This window comes from Sus scrofa, chromosome 8 (genome assembly GCF_054392235.1).
Source record: "Sus scrofa isolate SSC_HxYL_T2T_F1_AM1 chromosome 8, Sscrofa_HxYL_maternal_Yorkshire_Landrace_v2.0, whole genome shotgun sequence".
Lineage (NCBI taxonomy): Eukaryota > Metazoa > Chordata > Mammalia > Artiodactyla > Suidae > Sus > Sus scrofa.
In genome coordinates this window covers 71,820,742-71,844,417 of record NC_139390.1, presented here as the reverse complement: position 1 = coordinate 71,844,417, position 23,676 = coordinate 71,820,742, and the positions used below count along the sequence as shown (strand labels likewise).

The following is a 23,676-nucleotide window of genomic DNA, read 5'->3' as shown; positions in this document are numbered from 1 at the left end:
GCCTGCCATTGCTTCTCACAGAGATTTTCTTAAGGGACCCAATTAAAGTAGCTTCATTTATATTTTGAATTCTCAAAAATGACCTTTTTATGAAAATAGGAACAATGTATATTCCAAATAAAAGAAAAACAAGAATGATTAAGATTGATGAACTTTAATCAAAAGAGTCTGTTTTGCTTGGTAGTTTTTGAGAGAAATCTTTCCATCACAATTAGAACATTTGTAAAAAGTATATGTGTATTTGCTGAAGTAACTTAAGTAAATTGGGGGATTTACTTTTTCACATTGAAAATTGGAAGATAGTTATATGTATCTATTTTAATGATGTGTGTTAAGATATAATATTTCTGTTCACAATATGCTATTTTACCTATAGTAAGTGATAGATAAAAGTTTAGATCTAATTTTTAATGATCGAAACATCGTGATGCTTCACTGCTATACATTTTTAGTGGTGGCATTTAATGTTTTACTTGGAAACAAGAACAAGAGAGGATTTTATTTCTTCGCATCGGCGGTGCCATGTGCTCAGATAGCAATTGGCCTGAAAGTCAAGGAAATGTCCTGACTGGCTCCATGGCACACAGGTAGACAGATGATTTTTATGGTTTGATATCTAAGCTAATCAAATTAGCACACAAAGATAAATGTTCACATACATATTACAGTCTTTTCTGGCACTCTTACACAGTGCATGCCTTGATCAATCCATTGAGCCTGACTGAGTTATAAAATTGCCAATATTCAGTTTTTTGATCTAGAAAAGCAGCATTTTTATATAGTTGAATCTATTAGGACTCAGTTGAGATAAATAGAAAATATATACAAGTATTTGCCACATCACATTTCACACTCCATTTATCACATTTTCATTGAGTTTTATTCCATGACAAGCTGTGTTGAGTAAAATTGCAGACATACATCTTTTAATGGAAGTGGATGCTTTAGATAACATATTCATCTACAGGAATTTAAGTTACCAGGGTTTTGCCATATCATTTAGTATTTTCTTTTTAAATAGATAAAAGATATAAGCAGAATTTCACACAATAGACAAGTAACAATATGCATATGTAAAAATGTTCAACATCACTAATCAATGCAAATTAAAACCAGGAGATATCTTGGCATTACCCATAAGAATGGTTAATATTTAAAAGAATGACAACAAATGTTGACAAAGCTGCTAAAGAACTGAATCACTTATATATTACTGGTGGAAATATAAAATGTTGCAGCCACTGTGGAAAATAGTTTGGCAGTTTCTTAAAAAATAAACATTCATATACATAAGACTTAGCAGTTGCACCTCCAAACATTTATCCCAAACAAATGAAGACATGTTCATGCAAAAACTTCTACGTGTATAGCATCTTTAGCCAAAAAGTGGAAACAATCCAGATATCCTTCAATACAAACTGTAGTACTATAAATTACTTCTGAATTTAATTTTAAAAATAGCTATTGATACACACAACAACCTGAATGAAACACCAGAGAATTTTGCTGAGCGAAGAGCAAAATTCAAAAAGTTTCATGTTGTATGGTTCCATTTATAAAACATTCTTTTTGTTTGTTTTTGTTTGTTTGTTTTGGCTGTACCTGCTACAGGTGAAAGTCCCAGGCCAGGGATCAAACTCAGGCCACAGCAGTGACCTGAGCTGCTACAGTGACAGTACTAGATTCCTTAACCCACTATACCACAAGGGAACTTCTGACATTCTTAAAATTATAGAAGAGGAGAACACATTAGTGATTGCCAGGGTTAAGGAGGGCAATGGGACTGGAGGCAAGTGGGTTTTACTACAAAAAAAAGGACAACATGAAGGACCCTCATAATAGAAATCTTAGTATCTTAGTATTTTGGTTAGTTATCTTGGATGTACCAATGTAAATATCCTGACTGTGATATTGTACTATAGCTTAGCAATTTGTTATCATTTGGGAAAACTGGGTAAAATGTATGAGGAATCTCTATTATTTCTTACAAGGGCATGAGGTCTTACTGTCACAAAATAAAATGTTTAAAATATTTGAAAAATACATAAACTTCTCTTAGGTAGAATATTCTGCAGGACAACTAACCCAGTATCTTCAATAAGTCAATGTCACAAAAAAATTTAAAAAGAAAGTAGAGTATGTAAGGCATTACAGATTAAAAGAGACAAAAATGCAATGTAAAGGCTTTGATTTGATTTTTGTTCACCAAAAAGTTGTAAAAGACATTTTGAGGATAAGAGATATTTGAATATAAACTTGGTGCTAGAGTATATTAAGGAATTATTGCAAATTTTATTAGAGATGATAGTGTTCATTTTTAAATGCCCTTTTTTTGGATGGAAAAAATCTAAAATAATTTTTCTATTATGAATGTCATCATACAATTATTTTTCTGTAACTATTTTTAAATGCTTCAGAAAAATAGATGAAGTCTTGCAAAATTTCCCATTTTTAAATCCATGCGGTGGATAAATACAGGTTTATTAAGCTATTTCCTCTACTTTTTTTTTTTTTTTTTTTTTTTTTTTGCTATTTCTTGGGCCGCTCCCGCGGCATATGGAGGTCCCCAGGCTAGGGGTCCAATCGGAGCTGTAGCCACCGGCCTACGCCAGAGCCACAGCAACGCAGGATCCGAGCCACGTCTGCAACCTACACCACAGCTCACGGCAACGCCGGATCCTTAACCCACTGAGCAAGGCCAGGGATCAAACCCGCAACCTCATGGTTCCTAGTCGGATTCGTTAACCACTGCACCACGACGGGAACTCCCAACTTTTAAATTTTGTATAATAAAATTAAGCTTCTCTTGACCCCATTTCCTTCACCATGTGTATAGTCCCATTTCTTTACCCTCATTTTCAGCAAAATCTTTACATGGTCAATAATCACCGTCTGTAGCTCCTCTATTTCCATACTCTTTCAGACTATCTCTAATCATTCTCGTGCCCCTTCCACTCCTAAAACCTCTTGCATCAAGTTCACCAGTTACCTCTGTAATGCTAACACAATGGTCAATTTTCAGTGCTTGTTTGCTCATGTTATTTATGAGCCATACATTTGACATAACTTACCACCTTCCTAATCCTTGATAGATTTTTTTTTTTTTATGGCCTCACCAGTGGCATATGGAAGTTCCCAGGCCAGGGATTGAATCCAAGCAAGCCACAGCTGCCACCTATGCCACAGCTGCAGCAACACCAGATCCTGTAGCCCACCGTATCAGGCACCAAGCCAGGGATCAAACCCACACCTCTACAGTGACCTGAGCTGCTGCAGTCAGATTCTTAACCCACCGTGCCACATTGGGAATTCCCTTTTTTTTTTCTACCTTGAGACATTTCTATTGACTTCCAAGACATCACTTTTTTTGGCTTTCCTACTACTGTCGCTGATTGCTTCCGCTCATTCTCCTTTGCTCGGTCTTCCTCTTCTCCCTGGTCTCCCTTAATACAAGAGTATCCTATTTTGTTGTTAGGACAGAGTCCTAGAAGTGAAATTTCTGGATCTGAGTATAAAAACATTGTGATGGTTCATGATAAATATTGTTATATATTTTCAATTTGTTGATATTTTTATTAAATAAATCTTGTGTGTAAAAAAAAAAAAGTATCCTAGTGATCATCTCTTGATCTTCTTCTCTAGCTACTCTTCCACTCTCAGTAATCTCATCTAGTCCCAGAGACTAATCTATATATTGATGAATGCCAAATATATATCACCAGCCAGACCTCTATCCCAAACTCCAGACTTGTATATACAGCCTGCATCTCCACTTGGAAGACTAGTGAAAAATCTAAAACATAAAACTGAACTCACAGTCATCCCTTCAAGCCCTGTTATGACAACAGCCTTCCCATCTCAGATGGAGACAACTCCCTCCTTCAGGTCCTCAAGCTAAAGAACTGGAAACTATCCTTGAAACCTATTTTCCACTCACATTCCACCAGTTTATCAGCAGTTTCTATCAACTCTATACTCAAAATATATCCAAACTTCAACCCCTTTTCATTTCCTCTACCTCCATCACTCTGGTCCAAGCCAACATTACCTTGAGCCTCAATTATTGTAATCATTTTTTATCTCTTCACTTTGCATTTGCACTTGTCCTCTATAATTTACTTTCCACAAGGCAGTCAGAAGAATCCTGTTAAGAAATTAGGACAAAAAGAGCATGAAAAGGTGGGCAACATCACTAATTATTAGAAAAATGCAAATCAAAACTACAGTGACCTCACACTGGTCAGAATGGACACCTCAAAAAGTCTATAAATAATAAATGCTGGAGATGGAGAAAAAGAGACCTTTCTGCATTGTTGGTGGAAATGTAAAATGGGACAGCCACTATGGAGAGCAGTGTAGAGATTCCTTTCAAAACTGAAAATACAGCTATCATAGGATCCAGCAATACTATTTCTGGGCATATATCCAGAGAAGACCATAATTCGAAAATATCCACGCATGCTGATGCACTATTTACAATAGCCAAGGCATAGGAGCAACCTAAATGTCCATTGACAGATGAATGGGTAAGGAAGATGTGGTATATATACACAATAGAATATTACTCAGCCATAAAAAAGAATTAAATAAAGTCATTTTCAGCATGGATGGACCTAGAGATTATCATACTAAGTGAAGTAAATTAGAGAAATTACAAATATCACATGATCTTGCTTATATGTGGAACAATACAAAAAGATACAAATTAACTTATTTCCAAACAGAAAGAGACTCACAGACATGGAAGACAAATTTATGGTTACCAAAGGGAAAGGGGGGTAGGGGAAGGGACAAATTAGGTTGGGATTAACATTCATACACTACTATATGTAAAATAACCAACAAGGACTTAGTGTATAGCACAGGAAACTGTACTCAGTATTATGTAATAACCTATAAGGAAAGAGAATCTGAGGAATATATACACATACACACACACATATATATATGTATATATATATATATATGTGACTGTACACTTAAAAGTAACACAATATTGTAAATCAATTATACTTCAATTTTAAAAAGGAAGGAAACTAGGTCAAATTATCATAGCCTTCCACCCAGAACCCTCCAAACCTCACAGGTAACTCAGAGAAAAAACAAAATTATCACAGTGACCCACAAGTCCCTTTATGACCTGGTCCATGGATTGCTAAGAATTACTCTCTTGCTATTCTTCCCCTCATTCACTGCTCTAACCCCACTGCCTCCTAACATGACTCTCTTCAGGGCCTTTGTAGACTTGTTCCCACTGCCTGGAACATAGCAGGTATTTCTATGGCTAACAGTATCACCTCTTTCAGGTCTGTTCAGATTTTACCTTCTCAATAGGGCTAATCTGACCACTCTGTTTAATATCCCATCCTGCCGCCACCATCTCACACTCACCCTTGCACGCGCGCGCGTGCACACACACACACACACACACACTCCTGATTGTCTTTACCTATTTCCACTTTTCCTATAGCACTTACTATCTTTTTACCAGTTATGTATTTTATTAACTATACTATTTGTTGTCTATCTACTCTCAGCAAAACGTTATCTTCATAAGGAAAGAGATCTCTGTTCCCACACCTATGCCTAAGAGGTCATTTATGAGTATTGGCCGAATGAATTAATTTTGGTTTTATTGCATTATTCATATGTGCTGAAAAATAAGCAGGCCAAATATTAATTTACTAGTTCTACACGTTGTTTTCCAAGCTCAGCAGTTCACTGAATCTATAATTTGTTTTCCTTTTTTTTCTTTTTAGGGCTGCACCTGCGGTATATGGAAGTTGCCAAACTAGGGGTCGAATCAGAGCTGCAGCTGCTAGCCTACACCACAGCCACAACAATACTAGCCACGTCTGCAACTTACACCACAGCTCACGGCAATGCCAGATCCTTAACCCACTGAGTGAGGCCAAGGCTCAAATCTGCAGCCTCATGGATACTAGTTGGGTTCATTACCACTGAGCCACAACGGGAACTCCCACTGAATCTATAATTAATGTAAAACAGTATGCTTTTGCATGCAACATCAAGTCCATATTGATTTCTAGGACTATCCTATACTTTGCTCATATTAACACTTGCTTCTCTGTCCTTTCTACTCAGAAGATCAGAATCAAATACAAAAATGAAACTCACAGGATGGAAACAGATTGCCTTGGGTATCTTAATGATGGTCATTGCCGCAGTGGTCATCGGACTCATTGTTTATTTTGTCACTTATGGTGAGTACTCACTATGTCTGACTTCTAATCACACAGAATTATTGGTTCCATTATTGGGGAAATTAGGAATTTTGAAGCAGCTCCAGCTATGGCACAGTGGGTTAAGGATCTGGTGTTGCTGCAACTGTTGCAACATGTTGCAGCTGTGGCTCGGATTCAATCCCTAGCCCTGGAACTTCTGTATGATGTGGGTCAACTAACAAAAAAAGGAAAAAAAAAAAAGAATTTTGAGAATGAGGAAAGAAAGGAGTCAGACAAGATTATTAGGCAAAGAGAATTTCTTGTGGTTAATAACATTTAATGAGCCTTTCTTTAGCAACTTTTTGGCTTAAGGTATTCAAAACCCAAATATTTAATGTACTCTTTTTAAAAATTACTGGTAAAGATTTAGGCTGTAGGAATACATTAGTGAATCAAGCAGTCACAGTTCCTTCCTTTGCTGAACTTATAACTTTCTGAAGAGAATCAGTGAGTTAACAAACTTAAGATTTCTTATTCCAAAGCCTCTAATTTTTTCTCTGTACAAAGTTTTCTTCTCATAAATTCTTTCTAAATAATAGAATCTTTCCTGTTACTGAGGGAAGAAATTTAAAAGGCCAATACAAATTTTTGTATATATTTTGCATACAACACAAAAAATTATGGCATCCTCCTGATTAATTTTTCTTAAAAATAGCTCTTTGTGCCAAGTCCTCTGTCCTCCTCTTGTTACTTCCTTTAACCCATTCCTTCCTAACCTTTTTAAGGATGAGGACCATTTTATAGGGGAAAAAATTTTTCTACATTCCCACAGTGGAATAATTTCTTTCTTTTCTTTTCTTTTTTTTTTTTTTTTTTTTTTTTTTTGTCTTTTTGCCTTTTCTAGGGCTGCTCCTGTGGCATATGGAGGTTCCCAGGCTAGGAGTCTAATCAGAGCTGTGGCCACCAGCCTACACCACAGCCACAGCAACACGGAATCCAAGCCACGTCTGCAACCTACACCACAGCTCACGGCAACGCCAGATCCTTAACCCACTGAGCAAGGCCAGGGATTGAACCCGCAACCTCATGGTTCCTAGTCAGATTTGTTAACCACTGAGCCATGACGGGAACTCCAGGAATAATTATTTTGTGGAATAAAAAATATATAATGATGTGTAAATTTAGTAATGTCTTTAAGTTAACCTGTATTTAATTAATGAAATCTACCTGTGTTCCCGCTTCTGAAAATATGTAATTTCAAACATATAATACATATGTGTATAAGAATCATTTATTAGGTCTAAAAGAACAATGCCTGGTGTATATATGAATAATTTTCCCCAGAATCATCTTCTTCCACTCTGCCCCTTTCCTGCATAGTTTATGGCTTACAGGATGGGAAGGGAACTGCTGCTTTAAAGCATAGTATTATTATCTCAAAAATTACTCACATTTAGAAAAGAAGTTTGTTTGTTATATAAATACCCATTTCTATTTATAAGGAAAAAAGAATTTGCATAGAGAGAAATAAAGTTGACACAGTGTAGTAAAGAGGCCATTTCCCCAAGAACTGTTTTACTACTGTCTGTCTCATCGTCCAGAAACAGACACTGTGTGAAAACTATCATTAGGTAGATTATACTGCCAACTCTTGCCACAGCCAAACCAAGACTCATAGTCATAGCATAAGCCCATAAAACTTTGAGTAAGAGGTGCTCACTCAAGACAGACACAGAATTTGCTGCTTTTTATCAAGGGTATAAAAGTGCCAGAAGCTGGAGATAAGAAAAGGATACTTGAAGAGGTTATCTTTGGAGAATGGTGTGCTATAATTTCTCATACAACTACAACCACTGTGATATGTGAAGAATGGGTGATGTTCTCCCATTTACATCAGCCTGAGAAATGGACTTTGAAAGTATGACCCTAAGAAGTCATGCAGATCCAGGAAGACAGTGGACTGGAATCTGACTCACACATGGACTATCTAAAAGGCAGAGTGAAGAGGAGGTGGGACCCTTGGCAGTTTGAACAACCAAAGTCTTTGAGACAAATAATGCCTAAAATATTTCCTATGAAACAGATATAGACCGCTTAGGAAAGAAAGCCCCATCACCTTAGGTGCTTTACAAGAGGCCACCTGGAGGGGTAATTAGATCTTTGTTTAAAGAATGGGAAGTACCTCCAGCTGCCTAAATGCTGAGGAATGAGTAAACTCATGCTAGTTATTACATTTATTCATTTAAAGAACTGCAGTTGAGACATCTTCAGTAAAAAGTGGAAAAGGAATGTCCAAGATCAGGGAAAAATTAGGAAGAAGTTAGTTTTAAATATTTACTACATTTTGGATTCCTGTTATGGCTCAGCAGTAACAAACCTGACTAGTATCCATGAGGATGCAGGTTCGATTCCTGGCCTTGCTCAATGCGTAAAGGGTCCTGTGTTTCTGTGAGCTGTGGTGTAAGTCTCAGATGTAGCACAGTCCCAAGTTCCTGTGGTTGTGGTGTAGGCTGGCAGTTGCAGCTGTGATTCGACCCCTAGCCTGGGAACTTCCATATGCTGCAGGAGTGGCACTAAGAAAAAGAAAAAGAAACAATATGTTCTGTGTGAATGTAATTGTGTGTAAATGTATGTATTTTATTCTGTAAAAAAATTTAAAAAAGAAAAAAAAAAACAATATGTATGTACTAAGATCATAGAGCACAAAAGCTAGATGCCAAATTCTCAGCCATTCAAGTAAGCACATAGAGGGGTCCAAATCCAGTTAATAGTGGGAAAAGAGGAATAGTAGGACTAAGTGTCTAAAGATATTGAGAAGGAAAATATCTCAACTTTAAATCAAGTTGAAAATTTTGATTATTAAATGAACCTGGAATTTTAATTTCGAAATTGAGACCATGTTTAGTGATTTTTAGTGATTATAAGAGCATTTAATACTAAAGAATCAAAAACAAAAAAAATTATGATTACATCCAATAAAATATACTTGTTTGAAATACCAGTTTAGGGAAAACTACTCAATATTCTGTAAGAACCTATATGGGAAAGGAATCTGAAAAAGAATATATGTGTATATGTAAAACTGATTCACTTTTCTGTACACCTGAAATTAACACAACATTGTTAACTGTACTCCATAAAATTTAAAGAAATACCCATTTATACATATTTGCCTATAATATAAATATATACATCATATATTATACTGTATATATATATATATATATATAATTTACATAGTCACCATTTGCAGTTTACTTTCTTTTTTTTTTTTTTTTTTTTTGCTTTTTAGGCCACACACATGGCATATAGAAGTTCCCAGGCTAGGGTTCTAATTAGAGCTGCAGCTGCCAGCCTGTACCACAGCCACAGCAATAGCAGCACAGGATCCAAGACACATCTGTGGCACACACCACAGTTCATGGCAACACCAGATCCTTAACCCACTGGGCAGGGCCAGGGATTGAACCCACATCCTCATGGACACTAGTCAGGCTCATTACCACTGAGCCACAATGGGGAACTCCTGCAATTTATTCTAAAGCAATTAAATACATATTTTTTCAGTGGGCCTAGAAGAAAATTACTCATGTGAAAAGTGAATCTACATTCTAATATATTTAAGACTCACTCTTTCAAATATTCCTGTGCCAACTGTAAATGGAAACTGTTAGTCTCAAAATAGCAACTTTATTTTCAAGGAAATGAAAGGCAAAGCATCAGAGTTGAGACAAAAATAATTCCTTCTCAAATTCAAATTCAGTTTCTTTGTTTCCTTATTTCCAAAGGCCAAAATGATAAATATGTGAGGTACTTTTCCTTGACTGTCTCTTTAGGGACAAGTTCAATGTAAACTCCAATAGATTTTGTAAAAGGCATCTCTCACTTTGCAGAGGCATATTTGGGAGATCCTGGCCTGGAGAACTACTTTCAATAAGTCTTCAGTGTTGATTACATGAGTTCCCATTGTGGTTCAGCAGTTAACGAGCCCAACTAGAATCCATGAGGGTGCAAGTTCGATCCCTGGCCTTGCTCAGTGGGTTAAGGATCCAGTGTTGCAGTGAACTATGGTGCAGGTCACAGACCCAACTGGCATCTGGCATTGCTGTGGCTGTGGTGTAGGCTGGGGGCTACAGCTCCAATTCGACCCCTTGCCTGGGAACTTCCATATGCTGCAAGTGCAGCCCTAAAAAGACAAAAAAAAAAAAAAAAAGAGTTGATTATAGAAACCAATAACCAAGCTGGGGATATTTAAAGTGACTCATTTTCTAAGACAGTAGGATCCAAAAATGGGAGCAGTTTGTTGCCACCAGAACTCAGTTTTGAGCAAATAAAGTCCCCAGGTGTGAGAAAGATCTAGGTGTGGAAACATCCATGGACAAGTACACTGATTATCTATCAGCCTTCAATATATGTGTGGTCCTGGCCACAAAAACTATTGTGTTTTTGATAGGACAAGTGACATCTTAAAGGAAAATCCAACATAAATCCACTTCTTTGAATGGCATTTTTACAATACTTTTCAGTAGTTTCAAAAAGATACAAAGAAGAGTAGGGGAGGGATTGGGCAGAGATCACATGAACCAAGTGAATGAAGAATTTTATCAAAATGTGTACAAAATGGTTTACATTCTTGGGCAAGTTTATTATAACTTAATATACATGTCAAAGTTATTTCTACAATCACTAGGAATTAGGACTATTTAAATGCCAAGTCACTTGAAATTTCATCCCAGTATTCTTTTTACATGATTCTCTTAAAAATGAAAACAGTAACACAATGAGCAAAAGGAGAACTATTTTTTCTTTTTTCTCTGTCTCAGGAAAGACACCTTTCTATTATCACATCAGCTTTAAAGTCAATAATATTGACTATGACAGCAAGTTTGAAAAACCATATTCACAAGAATATATGGACCTAAATGAAAAGATAGAATCTTTGGTAAGTTGAAATTCTTTTTTTAGCATTCTTTTTTAAATGCTTTGCTCCTTCAGGAGTTCCTGTCCTGGCACAGTGGAAATGAATCCGACTAGGAATCATAAGGTGGTAGATTCAATCCTTGGCCTTGCTCAGTGAGTTAAGGATCCAGTATTGCCATGAGCTGTGGTGTAGGTCACAGATGTGACACGGATCCTGCGTTGTTGTGGCTGTGTTGTAGGCCAGCAGCTGCAGCTCTGATTTGACTCCTAGCTTGGGAACCTCTATATGGCACAGGTTCAGCCTTAAAAAGCAAAAAAAACCCACTTTGCTCCTTCAAATGCCAGTATCCTAACAATCACCTTCCAAGTTGAAAATGATTGATAATTTCATACTATTTCTTATTACTACCTCAATTTTAGATGATAGCCCTTTCATAAAGTCAGTTAGAAAACATGTTCAAGGTGGGAAAATTGTAAGAGGGACACATTTTAAGAACCTAAGAAATGCCTGACATTTGATAGTTAAAGAATATTTCTAATGCATTAATAAATTAAATGAATAAAACTTGGAGTTCCTGTTGTGGCTCAATGGTAATGAACCAGATTAGTATCTGTGAGCTCCAGGGTTAGATCCCTGGCCTCAGTGGGTTAAGGATCCAGGGTTGCAGCAAGCTGCAGTGTAGGTCACAGACACAGCTCGGATGCCACATTGCTGTGGCTATGGCATAGGCCAACCCTTATAGCTCTGATTGCAGCCCTAAAAATATAAAAGGAAAAAAAAAAAAAAACCTTATTCTACCTCAAAGATACCTGACCAAGGCCATGCTGTTTCTGCTCCTAACTTAAGCAACCCTTCAAAAAAGAGAAGTGGCCAGTGTAGAAGAGAAAATACAGCCCCAGATGAAGGTCATCTTGTTGATCTTCAGTGTATGTAAAATTTTTAAAGGTTTACTTAAGAATATGCTTTGTTGTAAGTTAACCTTTACTTGCCTAAAGACCTAATGCAGAGTCTTGACTGCCCTTTGGACATAGCCTCCTTTATCATAGGTACAACTCCAACTAACTCAAGTAATTTTGTCAACCAAACCAAATTCTGCCAAGAGCAATGGGGGCTTAATTCACCTCCCATTTTCCTTAGCAGATTCCTGACAGGACATTTTCAGACCTAAGACTCTCTGAGTAAAGATTATAGTTTTTCCATAGCATCTCATTATTTCCCAATTTCCAGTATTACATTAGGAGTTAGTATATAGAAAATGGAGAAGGAAAATCCCTACTTTTAGTTTAGCTTTGTGATAAAGAAGGAAATGACCAGGAAACAATATAATACAATGACTGATTAAGAAATAGGCTTTGGACTCAGAGACCTTGTTCGATTCTCATTTCAGCCATTTACTAGCTGTATAACCTTACACAAGTTATTTAATCTCCCCACACCCAATTTCTTCAACTAAAAATGACATGATGAATACCTATATTGTTGGAATGTTCTTGGCATTACATAAAGTTAAATATGTCCTAATCTTAGCAGAGGTCCTACTATTCTGTGAGCCTTGAAAAAAAAGATAGACTAGGAGTTCCATTGTGGCTCAGCAGTAACGAACCTAACTAGTATCCATGAGGAGACTGCTTCAATCCCTGGCCTTGCTCAGTGGGTTAAGGATCTGGCATTGCCTTGAACTGTGGTGTAGGTCGCAGACGGGACTCAGATCCTGCATTGCTGTGTCTGTGGTGTAGGCCAGCAGCTACAGCTCCAATTCAACCCCTAGCCTGGGAACCTCCATATGCCACATGTGAGGCCCTAAAAAGACCAAAAAAAAAAAAAAAAAAGAGAGAGAGAGAGAGAGAGATAGTCTAAAACAATTATCTAAAATAAGAGTACAATCAATAGACTTAATAACTTATAAGTGTGTAACAAAGCTAATATAGAACTCTAAAATAATTCTATGCCCACACTAAGAAATTCACCTTTCATGCTGTAGCATAATCAATTAACCTATGTTTACTTCACAAAGGAATATCCCAAGACTGTCAGTCTGATCAATTATCACGCCATTTTGGTCAAGCAACCACAAATCCTGACATCTTGCTTCATGCTCCCTTAGCAGCCATCTTCACAGTTTCTAACTCACATATATTAAAAGAATCCTCATCTGTTTCTCATACCTTTTCATTTACGTAGGTCAGATGCCTGCTTTTAGATGCCTTTCTTTCTGTTTTCATTTCATTCAGTGTTCATCGTATTACAATTATTACCACATATACATTCATAGGTACAACACTGGTATGGAGTTGTGAATCACTCATCAAACTTATCTCTCAGTCTTTATTATAACGTACACAGCCTATTTTTCTTCTTCTGGTTTCTGTTAAGTAATTCTTGTGATGATTCAGTCTAAAAGGAGAAAAGAAATTGAATAGAGATGTTGCTTCACTGTGAATGATAGTTTCTTTAAACTACAAAGGGTAAATCTTTATAGCAAACATTCTCATGTTTTAGATATGTGATTTTTCTAGTGGCAAATTCAAGAAGAAATCTCTGCATTATTTCTTATTTCTTTGTAGCTCTCCAGCAGGTAGGATACCCAATTCTAGTGAATAGAAATTCTAAAATTTAGGAGTGAGATGATAGTACCTTAACCATAAAAATTAGCCTTATTAATTGTCAGTACTAGTCTAAGCACTTTATATACTAATTTATTTGATTCTCCCAACATCCCCATTTTCCATGAGTAAACTGAGGCACAAAGAGGTTAATTTGCAAATTGAACCACTTGCCAGAGCATCCAAGAGCAGGGGGTATCTTCGATCATTATATAACCAGGGCATTCATCAAATAATAAGTTTTCTGCTGAGCTAACCTGAACCTGGTGTGGGCATATGCACCTTTATGCTTATGCCTCCTTTTTCAGCCTACCGAATGACAGATTAATTATGGAATTCAACAGGGCTGGAAGGATTTAATTTTAAAAAGGTAACGAAGTAAAGAATAATATGCAGGATTCCTGTTCCATCTAATATGAGTTAGCAATGTTTCTAATTGAGTAAAAATTATGCTAGCGTTCATTCAGTTTCATGTCCCTCAAAACTTATATCAGAAAACTACAATTTTGTGGTGATTCTAAATTCAAGATTACTGTTCTCTCCAATCCAGGCCATTTTAAAAACAAAGTATTTATCTGACACATTAAAATCATTGTGCGTTCAGGAGTTCCCATCATGGTGCAGCGGAAAGTATCCATCTAGGAACCGTGAGATTGCAGGTTCTATCCCTGGCCTCCCTCAGTGGGTTAAGGATCCGGCGTTGCCATGAGCTGTGGTGTAGGTTGCAGATGTGGCTCAGATTCTGCATTGCAGTGGCAGCAGTGTATGCCAGCAGCTGTAGCTCCGATTGGACCCCTAGCCTGGGAACCTCCATATGCTGTGGGTACAGCCCTAAAAAGCAAAAAAAAAAAAAAAAAAAAAAAAAATCATTGTGCATTAAGTTCCTAACATGAAGGGACTGAAAAAAATCCAAGGTTTATCAGAAATGTAACCAGCATTACAGAAATATTACTCTTATTTCAAATGGTATGAAGAAAACTTACAAAAATTATTGATGCATTAGTTTTCCACAATTGGAAAATAAGGAAAGAAGAGATTTAATACTAGATGCTCAGGACAAGATGTCTGCATACATGGTTTGGCGTAAGAGGACTTGATTGTTAAATAACAAAATGCACCATAATCCTAACCACATTTCTGAAATTTGGCATTTGGTTTCAGGTCAAATATCTTGCAACTTTTTTCCAACAGGGTGTGCCAAGAGACTGAGCTTCCTGAAAATAGGAATTGCATGAGTGTTACTGGGAAAATTCCCATAAATCCACCTTACAACTTCTTGGAACACCCTAAGCCTTAAGTTACTAATCACTCTAAGGTTGACAAGCTTTGGTATTACTTAAGTTGTGTGTTGATCTTTTGAGCTTGGGGAGAAGAATATAATAATTTTTTAAAAGGGGTGATGAAATTAAGGACAAAATTAAAACAATATAAAAAGCTTATCTTTAGAAAAGAGAATGATAACTAAAAGCATTGCAAGTTTAACTATACATATTTAGGTCTGGAAAATGTGCCATAGCAAAAAGCGGTTCTACATCATCCGTCTATCCACATCTTATTTAACAAATATGTCTGAGTTCATATTGAAGCCTGGTTTTTTTTGTTTTGTTTTGTTTTTGTCTTTTTGCCATTTCTTGGGCCGCTCCCGCGGCATATGGAGGTCCCCAGGCTAGGGGTCTAATTAGAGCTGTAGCTGCCAGCCTACACCAGAGCCACAGCAACGTGGGATCCGAGCCACGTCTGCAACCTACACCACAGCTCACGGCAACGCCGGATCCTTAACCCACTGAGCAAGGCCAGGGATCAAACCCGCAACCTCATGGTTCCTAGTCGGATTCGTTAACCACTGCGCCACGACGGGAACTCCATTGAGGCCTGTTTTTTAAAGTATCATTTAACAAGCATCATTTCTGGTCTTCAGTCTAGTCTCTCTCTGGTTTCGGTTCATGGTATTCCCATTCTCCCACTACCTAGTCACTACATCTTAAAAGTCAATTTTGACCCCTTCTTTTCCATTATCTAACCATTCACCAAACTTTATTAAGTATGCCTTTAAAGTAGTTCTATTCTGACTTCCAAAGCTAGATTGCCGATTAAAAACAAGTATTTATTCCTCACTTTCTCCTCAAATCTCACTGAAATGACAGAAGACAAAAACAACCCAATGTGTCTTAACATTGGCAGAAATGTTGCCACCAGTAGACAAAGAGTGAGGAGTTTCTGGAAGATAAAAAACAGAGCTGTGCTTAAGACTAAAATCTCAGCAGCACGTTTGCTGACAAATTCACAACACCCTGGAGGTAAAACATCAGTCTCTCATCAGTGAATTTTCCCAATAGAACCTTGGAATGAACTCAAGATCAGAGCCAGCAAAGGTTATAAAAGAAAGCCAGAGTGAGTTACTAATTAATTAAGGTATTTATTATTTCCTATGGAAATAATAGGAAATTAATTTAAAAACTGAATCAAACTTTCTACTAGAATTTCATACCAATGCAGTTAGAAAAAGAAAAGGAAGTAATACGTGTATGTTGAAAAGAATGAAGAAAAAAGGGTCATTATTTACTGACAATATTACTATACTTGAAATATTCAAGAAACTTAATTGAAAAATTACTAGAAGCAATAGAGTTTTGTAAGGTGGCCAAATAACAGATGAACACATAAAAAGTAAGAGTTTTCTTAATCACCAAAAATAAAATATAAAATTTATTTTTAAATTCCTTTTAATATGAACAAAAAGTATTAGATATACATGAATGAAACTATTGCAAATTGCACAAAACCTATGTGAGTGAAAAATACGAAATCTTACTTAGCAATATGAGAGAATAAATAAGGAGAAAAAAATGTTCCTGTAAGGGAATACTCTTGATTTTAATTATATTCATCCTTCCCAAGTGAATCGTAAATATCCAGTACTATCCTTTAGTTTATGATAAAGATGTTATTTCAAATTTAATAATGCTGGGACAGTCAGCTAGCCATCTGGAAAATATAGGAAGTATATTGTGTTTCTGGCATAATCACTTGATTACTTAAGTAGTTAACTTGTACAAGATTCTGTTTACTTATTTGAAGAGTAGGACTAGTTAAGATTAGAAGGTTATTTGTAATTTAAATTCCATGAATCTGTGAATTTATTACTGTCAATTCTAGGATGCTATTATCTAACCACTGCAATACAAATATGATATCTCCTATCTGAATACCTACAGAAACTGCAGTCTGTGGTGCTAATTTTGTCATTTATATGGATCTTTTCTTTGTAGCAGCAGGAATGCTTCCTGTATTTACCGCCTCAGTCATCTCCTCATATCACTTTAGCTCCTCTCTCAGAAGCTGGTTAAAGGTCACTCCTTCCTTCGGAAAGTGCAGGGCTTGAACACTCCACGCCCACTGAGTTACTCTTTACTGCACAGATAGCTTGTAGAGCTCATGCATCTCAGGAGCAAACTAGCCTTGTTACATGAAAGGAGAGGGCTAAGGGCCTTAGAGTGATGACGAATGCGCCATGAGCATCAACACTGGAAGTATCCGGCAGAGGAGGATAAATGTCTTGGTATTAAGGAGCCGGAATCCAGTGTGTGGAAAATTCTTACAGTCATCAGGCGTGTAAAATTTTTTAAAGGCTTCGGGTTTTTTTTATTTTTTATTTTTGGATATAATTGACATTTAACATTGTCACTATTGTGTTTGTTTCAGGTATACAACAATGACTCAATTGCTCTGGTTAACATCCATCAGCACACATTATTTCAACACATGGTCAAATAGAAGTTCCATTCTACTGGGAACATATTTGATAAGTCAGCATGTAAAACTACAAATCTACTAATGCCAATTATATAGTTTTTCTCTTATGATGGAAATCATGCCAAATAAAATGTATTAAAATTTTTGTTTTTGGACTCAAACATGTGATACTTAAACAGTGAGTACGCATGTTCATATATGAAATGAGCCTAGATCTTCCCTAATTTAAATTACATTTTTCCAAATAAAATTTTAATGTTAATTTGAAAAATAAATTAAATTAAATGCCACCCTTGCTGTATCCTAAATTTCTATGTAATTTAGGATCTATTATTGGAGTCTATATTTGATTTCATGTTAATTGTACAGCATTTCCTTCCCATAGCTTCATATTCAACAGTATTTCATCTTTTCATTTACAAGTATGATTCTTTTAAATAGCAAATAACTAGGCTTTGATTTTGAATGCAATTTGATAGCTTTAGGATCAGATTTTATCTATTTCATTAATTGTAGGGGATAATATGCTTGATTTCATTCTTACCTTCAGTAATGTATTTTTTTTCTTTCTTTTCCTTATTCTTGCTGATTTACATTGTTTTTCGTTCTTTTTTTTTTTTTTCCTCTTGAAAATTTCAATGAATTTAGCTAATAGTTAACTTATCCTTCCTGGAACTCAAAGTTAGAGGAATATTTTTATATTACTAAAAAAAAATTAACCCCATCAAAATATTATTTTCCTTACCTAACCCCAGCCCAAGAATGGGAGACTTTTAACATACTTTCACTTGTATCCTCTCCCATTTCCATTCCCCACTCCTGATAAGGATTTCTAGCACTTATTTCCGCCCCTCCTCCCCTTCCTTATAAATAGGTTTTGCTGAGATAGTACCTCAAGTTCTAAACTATTGTTAAAATGTTTCTTTATGTTGCTTCTACTGTAAGCATTTCAGTTATGCATTCATTGTATTGAACACACACTCCCTCCTGTTTCATTGCTCACCATCTGTTCCCTTTTCATCTTCCCTCTACTGAGATCTCAGTTCTGCTTTATATCTTGCTTTCCTACAATCCTTAGCATGTATTTTTTTCAGTTTTGATGTGTAAATAATATACTACTGAATTCTTTTTTTGTTTAGCTTTTTATGGCCACACCCATGACATATGGAGGTTCCCCAGGCTAGGGGTCCTGTCAGCCACAACGCCAGATCTTTTAACCCACTGAGCGAGGCCAGATATCGAACCTGCAACCTCATGGTTCCTAGTCAGATTGGATTCCACTGCACCACGATGGGAATTCCTATATTACTGAGTTCTTGAATATCCACAAATATCTTTCTTTTACTCTAACTAGAGATTATATCTTCACTGGGAATAGGATTATTGAGATGTCTGCTCTTTCTCTCTGAGTATGAGAGAATATTCCACCAGCTTCTGCCTTCAAATGTTACAGATGAAGTATGATCCTAGTTCTTCCATCAGTATATATTTTTCTTTAATTTGGAAGTTTGTAAAAATGTTTTGTATCTAAAATTCAAAAATATGCCCCTGATATATCAAATCTGCCTAAAACTCAGTCTATCCCTTTGAATCTGCAGATTTTTATCTTGATTTAATTCAGAATCATTTTCTTCTACTATTTATTGTTATTATTATTTTACTATTGTTATTATATCTCCTACATCTCTCTCTTTTTCTCTCTTCAAGATCCTATTATTTATATCCATTTCTGGAATTATAATCTAAGTGTTTTGTTTCTTTTCAGTCATTGTTTTCTTCTTTTAAAATTTTACTATTTTAAAGTTTTTATGCTCTTTGGCTCTTCAGGCCACAAATTTGGATCTCAAGAACGGCACTCTTCTTTTTAAATTTACCTGCTACATATTTTAACTTGAAAATTATAGTTTTAACACCCCATAGTCTTTTTTTTTTTTTTTTTTTTTTTTTTACATGCCTGACTGTTCTTATGTGTACTTTTTTGCCATTGTTTTTTAGGTTGCTGTTTCCACCAGAAGTTCTGTTTTGATGAGCACCTAATCTGTTGTTTCCTTTCTCTGGCTGCTGGTTTCTTTATTTGGACTATCATTTTTCCTTATTGGTTTATTCGGGCCACTGTCTTGTTATTGGAAACAGTCCCACAAGATGAAAGTCGATATTTTCTTAAATCCTATAGGCTGAAGATTCAGCAGCAGGTCTTTTGCCTCTCCACACCATAACCGGGAAGATGTCTTATAGCTCCCCATTTTCTGCCTGGGCATCGACAAACTTCTGTTGGCCAAGATCTTCCAGGGGCCTGTTATGATTCTGACCTTGCAACAGGACTCACAGACTACACACTGAGTTCTTTCCTGACCCATGGAAAAGAAAGTTCCTCATCACCTTCCTGTTTCTAGGACTCCCATAAAACCCAATTCCACCTGGCCCTCGGAATGGCAGATTGGAACAGAGAATAGAATAAAAATGCAGTGTAGTTACCATCTTGTCAGGACTCCTCCATTCACCATATTTAGGAATAACATTCAAACTTATTACCATGGACAGACAGACTCTCTATAATCTCATTGTTATCTACCTGGGCAACCTCAACTTATACACTCTCTCCCTTGCTCACTTTACTTGAATCATAATGGCTTTGCATCTATTTTGCAAAGATACCACCCTCATTTCTACCTAGGATTGTAGCACCTCCATCTAGAATATTCTTCTCCCCTTGATTGTCAACCTTACATCCTTAAAGTCTCAATTAAATCTCACCTCTTGAAAAAGACCTTATTTTATCATTCAAATACTATTCCCTGAATTATACCATCATGTTATTTTACATTTCTATATCATTTAACACTACCTCAAGTTATCATATTTATGTACTCATCTCTGGTCTGCTTATTATCTGTCTCCTCCAGTGAATCACCAAGAAAGCATGAATCTACCTAATTTGATCATAGTTTCATTTCATTAGATATGTATTGAATAAATGAACACATTCCAATTGCTTTGGAGTAAGAGTTAAAATATAAACTAAATCTTTACAGTTCTAATAAGGAGTCACTATTTTTGAAGGCTGTCTGTCATAGTAAAAGCCATGGACAATGCAACTTCTTATCTTGTGTTCTGTGAGGCTCCTGCTGTGAGAAATCACCCATTAGGTTGAGATTGGGAATAGCTGAGAAAATGATTCTTACATAAAATTTCTCTGAAAGATTTCTGTGTGTCTTGCTTTGAACTCATCAGCATCATATAACTGAACAAGCAGGGAAAATGGTTTGTAGTCTAGACAAAAAAAGAAGGCTGCCATAGTACAAAAAAAAGTTAGAAACATCTCCTCCTTGGGACATTTGTGTTCAGTTTTATGGCGCTGATGTTCAACAAAGGCTGAACATGGAAAACAAACACAATTCTTTGTTCTTTTAAATTCACCTCTACAAAATACTCTTCCCTATCATGCCATTAGAAAGCAAATATTTTTGCCTCACCTTGCCACACAATTTATTGTTTTAAGGACATTCGTGAATTAATTGAACTAGTATAAAGGTAACTTTCAAAAAAATGCATTTAATAGCACATTGCATTTCTTAAGTGAGTCATGAGCTTGGGAAATTTTAACACTATGTATTTGATGATATTAAGGAATTATTTAATTCCTAGAAAGTAGTAGTTGTAAAATGAAACTGGTTTAGTCATTTATTGAAAACTGGTGAAGCTGAATGATTCATTATACAATTCTATTTGCTTTTGTGTCTATCTGAAGTTCTCCACAATTAAAAATTAAAGAAGAAAATGTAAGTTGTTATTCATTTTACTTTTTAACAGATAAATGAAACATTTCATGGATCCCGACTGAGAAGACAGTATATCAGATCTCATGTTGTCCAAGTAAGGTATGTAAAACAGCCTAAAAGGCACAGAGAATAAACTTTTCCTTGGTCTTCATATCTCATATTCAACAGAATATTTTTGCTTAGTGTGTAACTGAAAAGTTAAATTTGGGGCTTCAAAATCACTAGCATTTTCAAATGTGAAAAAATGTCATCAACGTCTGTTGGAAAATTATTAAACCAGAACCAAGAGTTCTGGCTGATGGTGAGTATCAGTTAAAGGTTAAATGGGTCTGTTTTTTATTTGAAGGCACAAAGTCGAAAAGCAAATCTGAAATCAGGAGATGATTTCAACATAAGAAAAGAATGGGTAAGATAAGAGAGCTGTGTGCAGAATGTCTGATCCAGGAGTAGCAAACTCGTAGCTAGTGTGCCAAATCCTGCTTAGAATTCTGGATTAAATGTAAAAGTTTGAAAATTTCACATAAAAAGCGAAATTCCCAGAATGTGTGAAAAAAATTAAAAGATCTTCCAGCACGAGACCCACATTCCCTCATGGTAACAATATTCTGAAACTGAAGCTGCACTGTCTGCAGCAACGTTATTCTGAAACCTAAGACTCACACAAGCACACACATGTATTTACAACCACCCAGCTTTACTCTTTTACTTGACTTTCCCGGCCCCTCTAGAAATCCAATTCTACCGTTATTTTCTAGCAGCAATGATGTTTATCCAAACACTCGTGAGGAACAGATAACCGGCAACAGATATTAAAAAGTAATCACAATCACAAATACAAAAGTTATTATGCTTTGGAATATACCTTCTCTTAAAACTAGAACTTGTGCTATTTCATTTTCTTGGGGTTTTTTTAAACAAATTTTATGGGGTTATAGTTGCCTTACAAAGTTGTGTTAGTTTCAGGAGTATAGGAAAGTAAATCAGTCATTCATATACATATATCCATTCCTTTTTAGATTCTTTTCCCATATAGGTTATTGCAAAGTTTTGAGTAGATTACCCTATGCTATACAGTAGGCCCTTGTTACCTATCTATTTTATATGTAATAGTGTGTATATGCCAATCCCAACCCCCTATTTATCCCTCCCCCTTGGTCTATTTTCAAATAATATATGCTTTTAACCAGAACCCCCAGAGAACTTTTATATTAACTTATTTAACCTGATAGTAATCCTGTATGTATATAATGTGTATATATTAGTTTCTCATTTTGCAAAGGAGGAAATTGAAGCAAAGGTAGGTTAAGTGACTTACCAAGGTCACACGTTTAACAAGTAATAAAGGTGAAATTTGAACCCAAGCAGTCATATCTAGATTATTTTATCAATTTGTCTAATCTTCAGCTTTCACTACTGCTCCACTCTAATATGTTCTCCACATAGCAATCCAGGTGAATTGGAAGTAGTTCCCATTGTGGCTCAGCGGGTTAAAAACCCAATTAGTATCCATGAGGATGTGGTTTCAATCCCTGGCCTCACTCAGTGGGTTAAGGATCCAGCATTGCTGCAAGCTGCAGCGTAGGTGGCAGATGCAGCTCAGATCTGGCATTGCCGTGGCTGTGGCACAACCTCTAGCCTGGAAACTTCCATATGCCGCAGGTGCCGCCCTAAAAGGGGGGAAAAAGTGAATTGGAAGAAAACAGCATCCCCCTACTTAATATCCTCTGACAGTTTCCCACAAACTCCACACTCCTTATATGGTGTTCATAAAGCCACCCCGTACGGCCCTGCTTCTCTTTGACCTCATCTCATATCCTTGTCCTGATATCCACACAGATTTGCTATTATTCCACCAATAAACATGCCAACATTGTTCCCACCAAATTGCACCAAAGTTGAACAGACAAGGAAGACATTTTTCAAAACTTTTGAAACAGGGTAGAAAAGCCAGAACTAAAACAAAGCACCACAGGGTTTTTAAAGACTGGGCTGAGAGGGAGACCTTAGGCCATTTGTGTTTGCTAATTGGCTTTACCCAAAGAAAAGTCAACTTTTCCTATCTTCATGACGGGAGAACTGACCCAGTCTTATAAATTGTGCCTCCACTAAAGTAAAATAAAATAAAATAAGTAAAAATCATTCTCTCATCCTACCTAATTACATTTCATTTTATTTGCTATTGGCCCTTCCTACAAGATCCACAGTGCATTTATAATACATAGATACATTCATATTCATGAATAATTTTTGCACAGCATTCTGAAATTTTCAAAATACCCTCATGTACATTATCTTGTATGGTAGTTACAGTAATTCAGTAAGTAATGTTATCACCCCCACTAGAGATGAGCAAATCATCTCTATAATGTACAGAGTACAGTACTCTTCGCTGTAGCCAAGGGGCTGGCAAATGATGACTCTAGAATACACTGCAG

General features: G+C 36.2%; 1 protein-coding gene across 1 annotated transcript in view; it reads left to right on the top strand.

The window, feature by feature from the left end:
- The first annotated feature begins 522 nt into the window (after positions 1–522).
- Positions 523–23,676, top strand: part of LOC100512727 (transmembrane protease serine 11C) — a 61,947-nt gene continuing 38,793 nt past the window's right edge. The window contains exons 1-4 of the mRNA XM_021101388.2: positions 523–587; positions 6,106–6,224; positions 11,009–11,127; positions 21,273–21,340. Coding sequence (XP_020957047.2) covers positions 523–587; positions 6,106–6,224; positions 11,009–11,127; positions 21,273–21,340 — 371 coding nt within the window. The remainder of the gene's footprint in view (positions 588–6,105; positions 6,225–11,008; positions 11,128–21,272; positions 21,341–23,676) is intronic.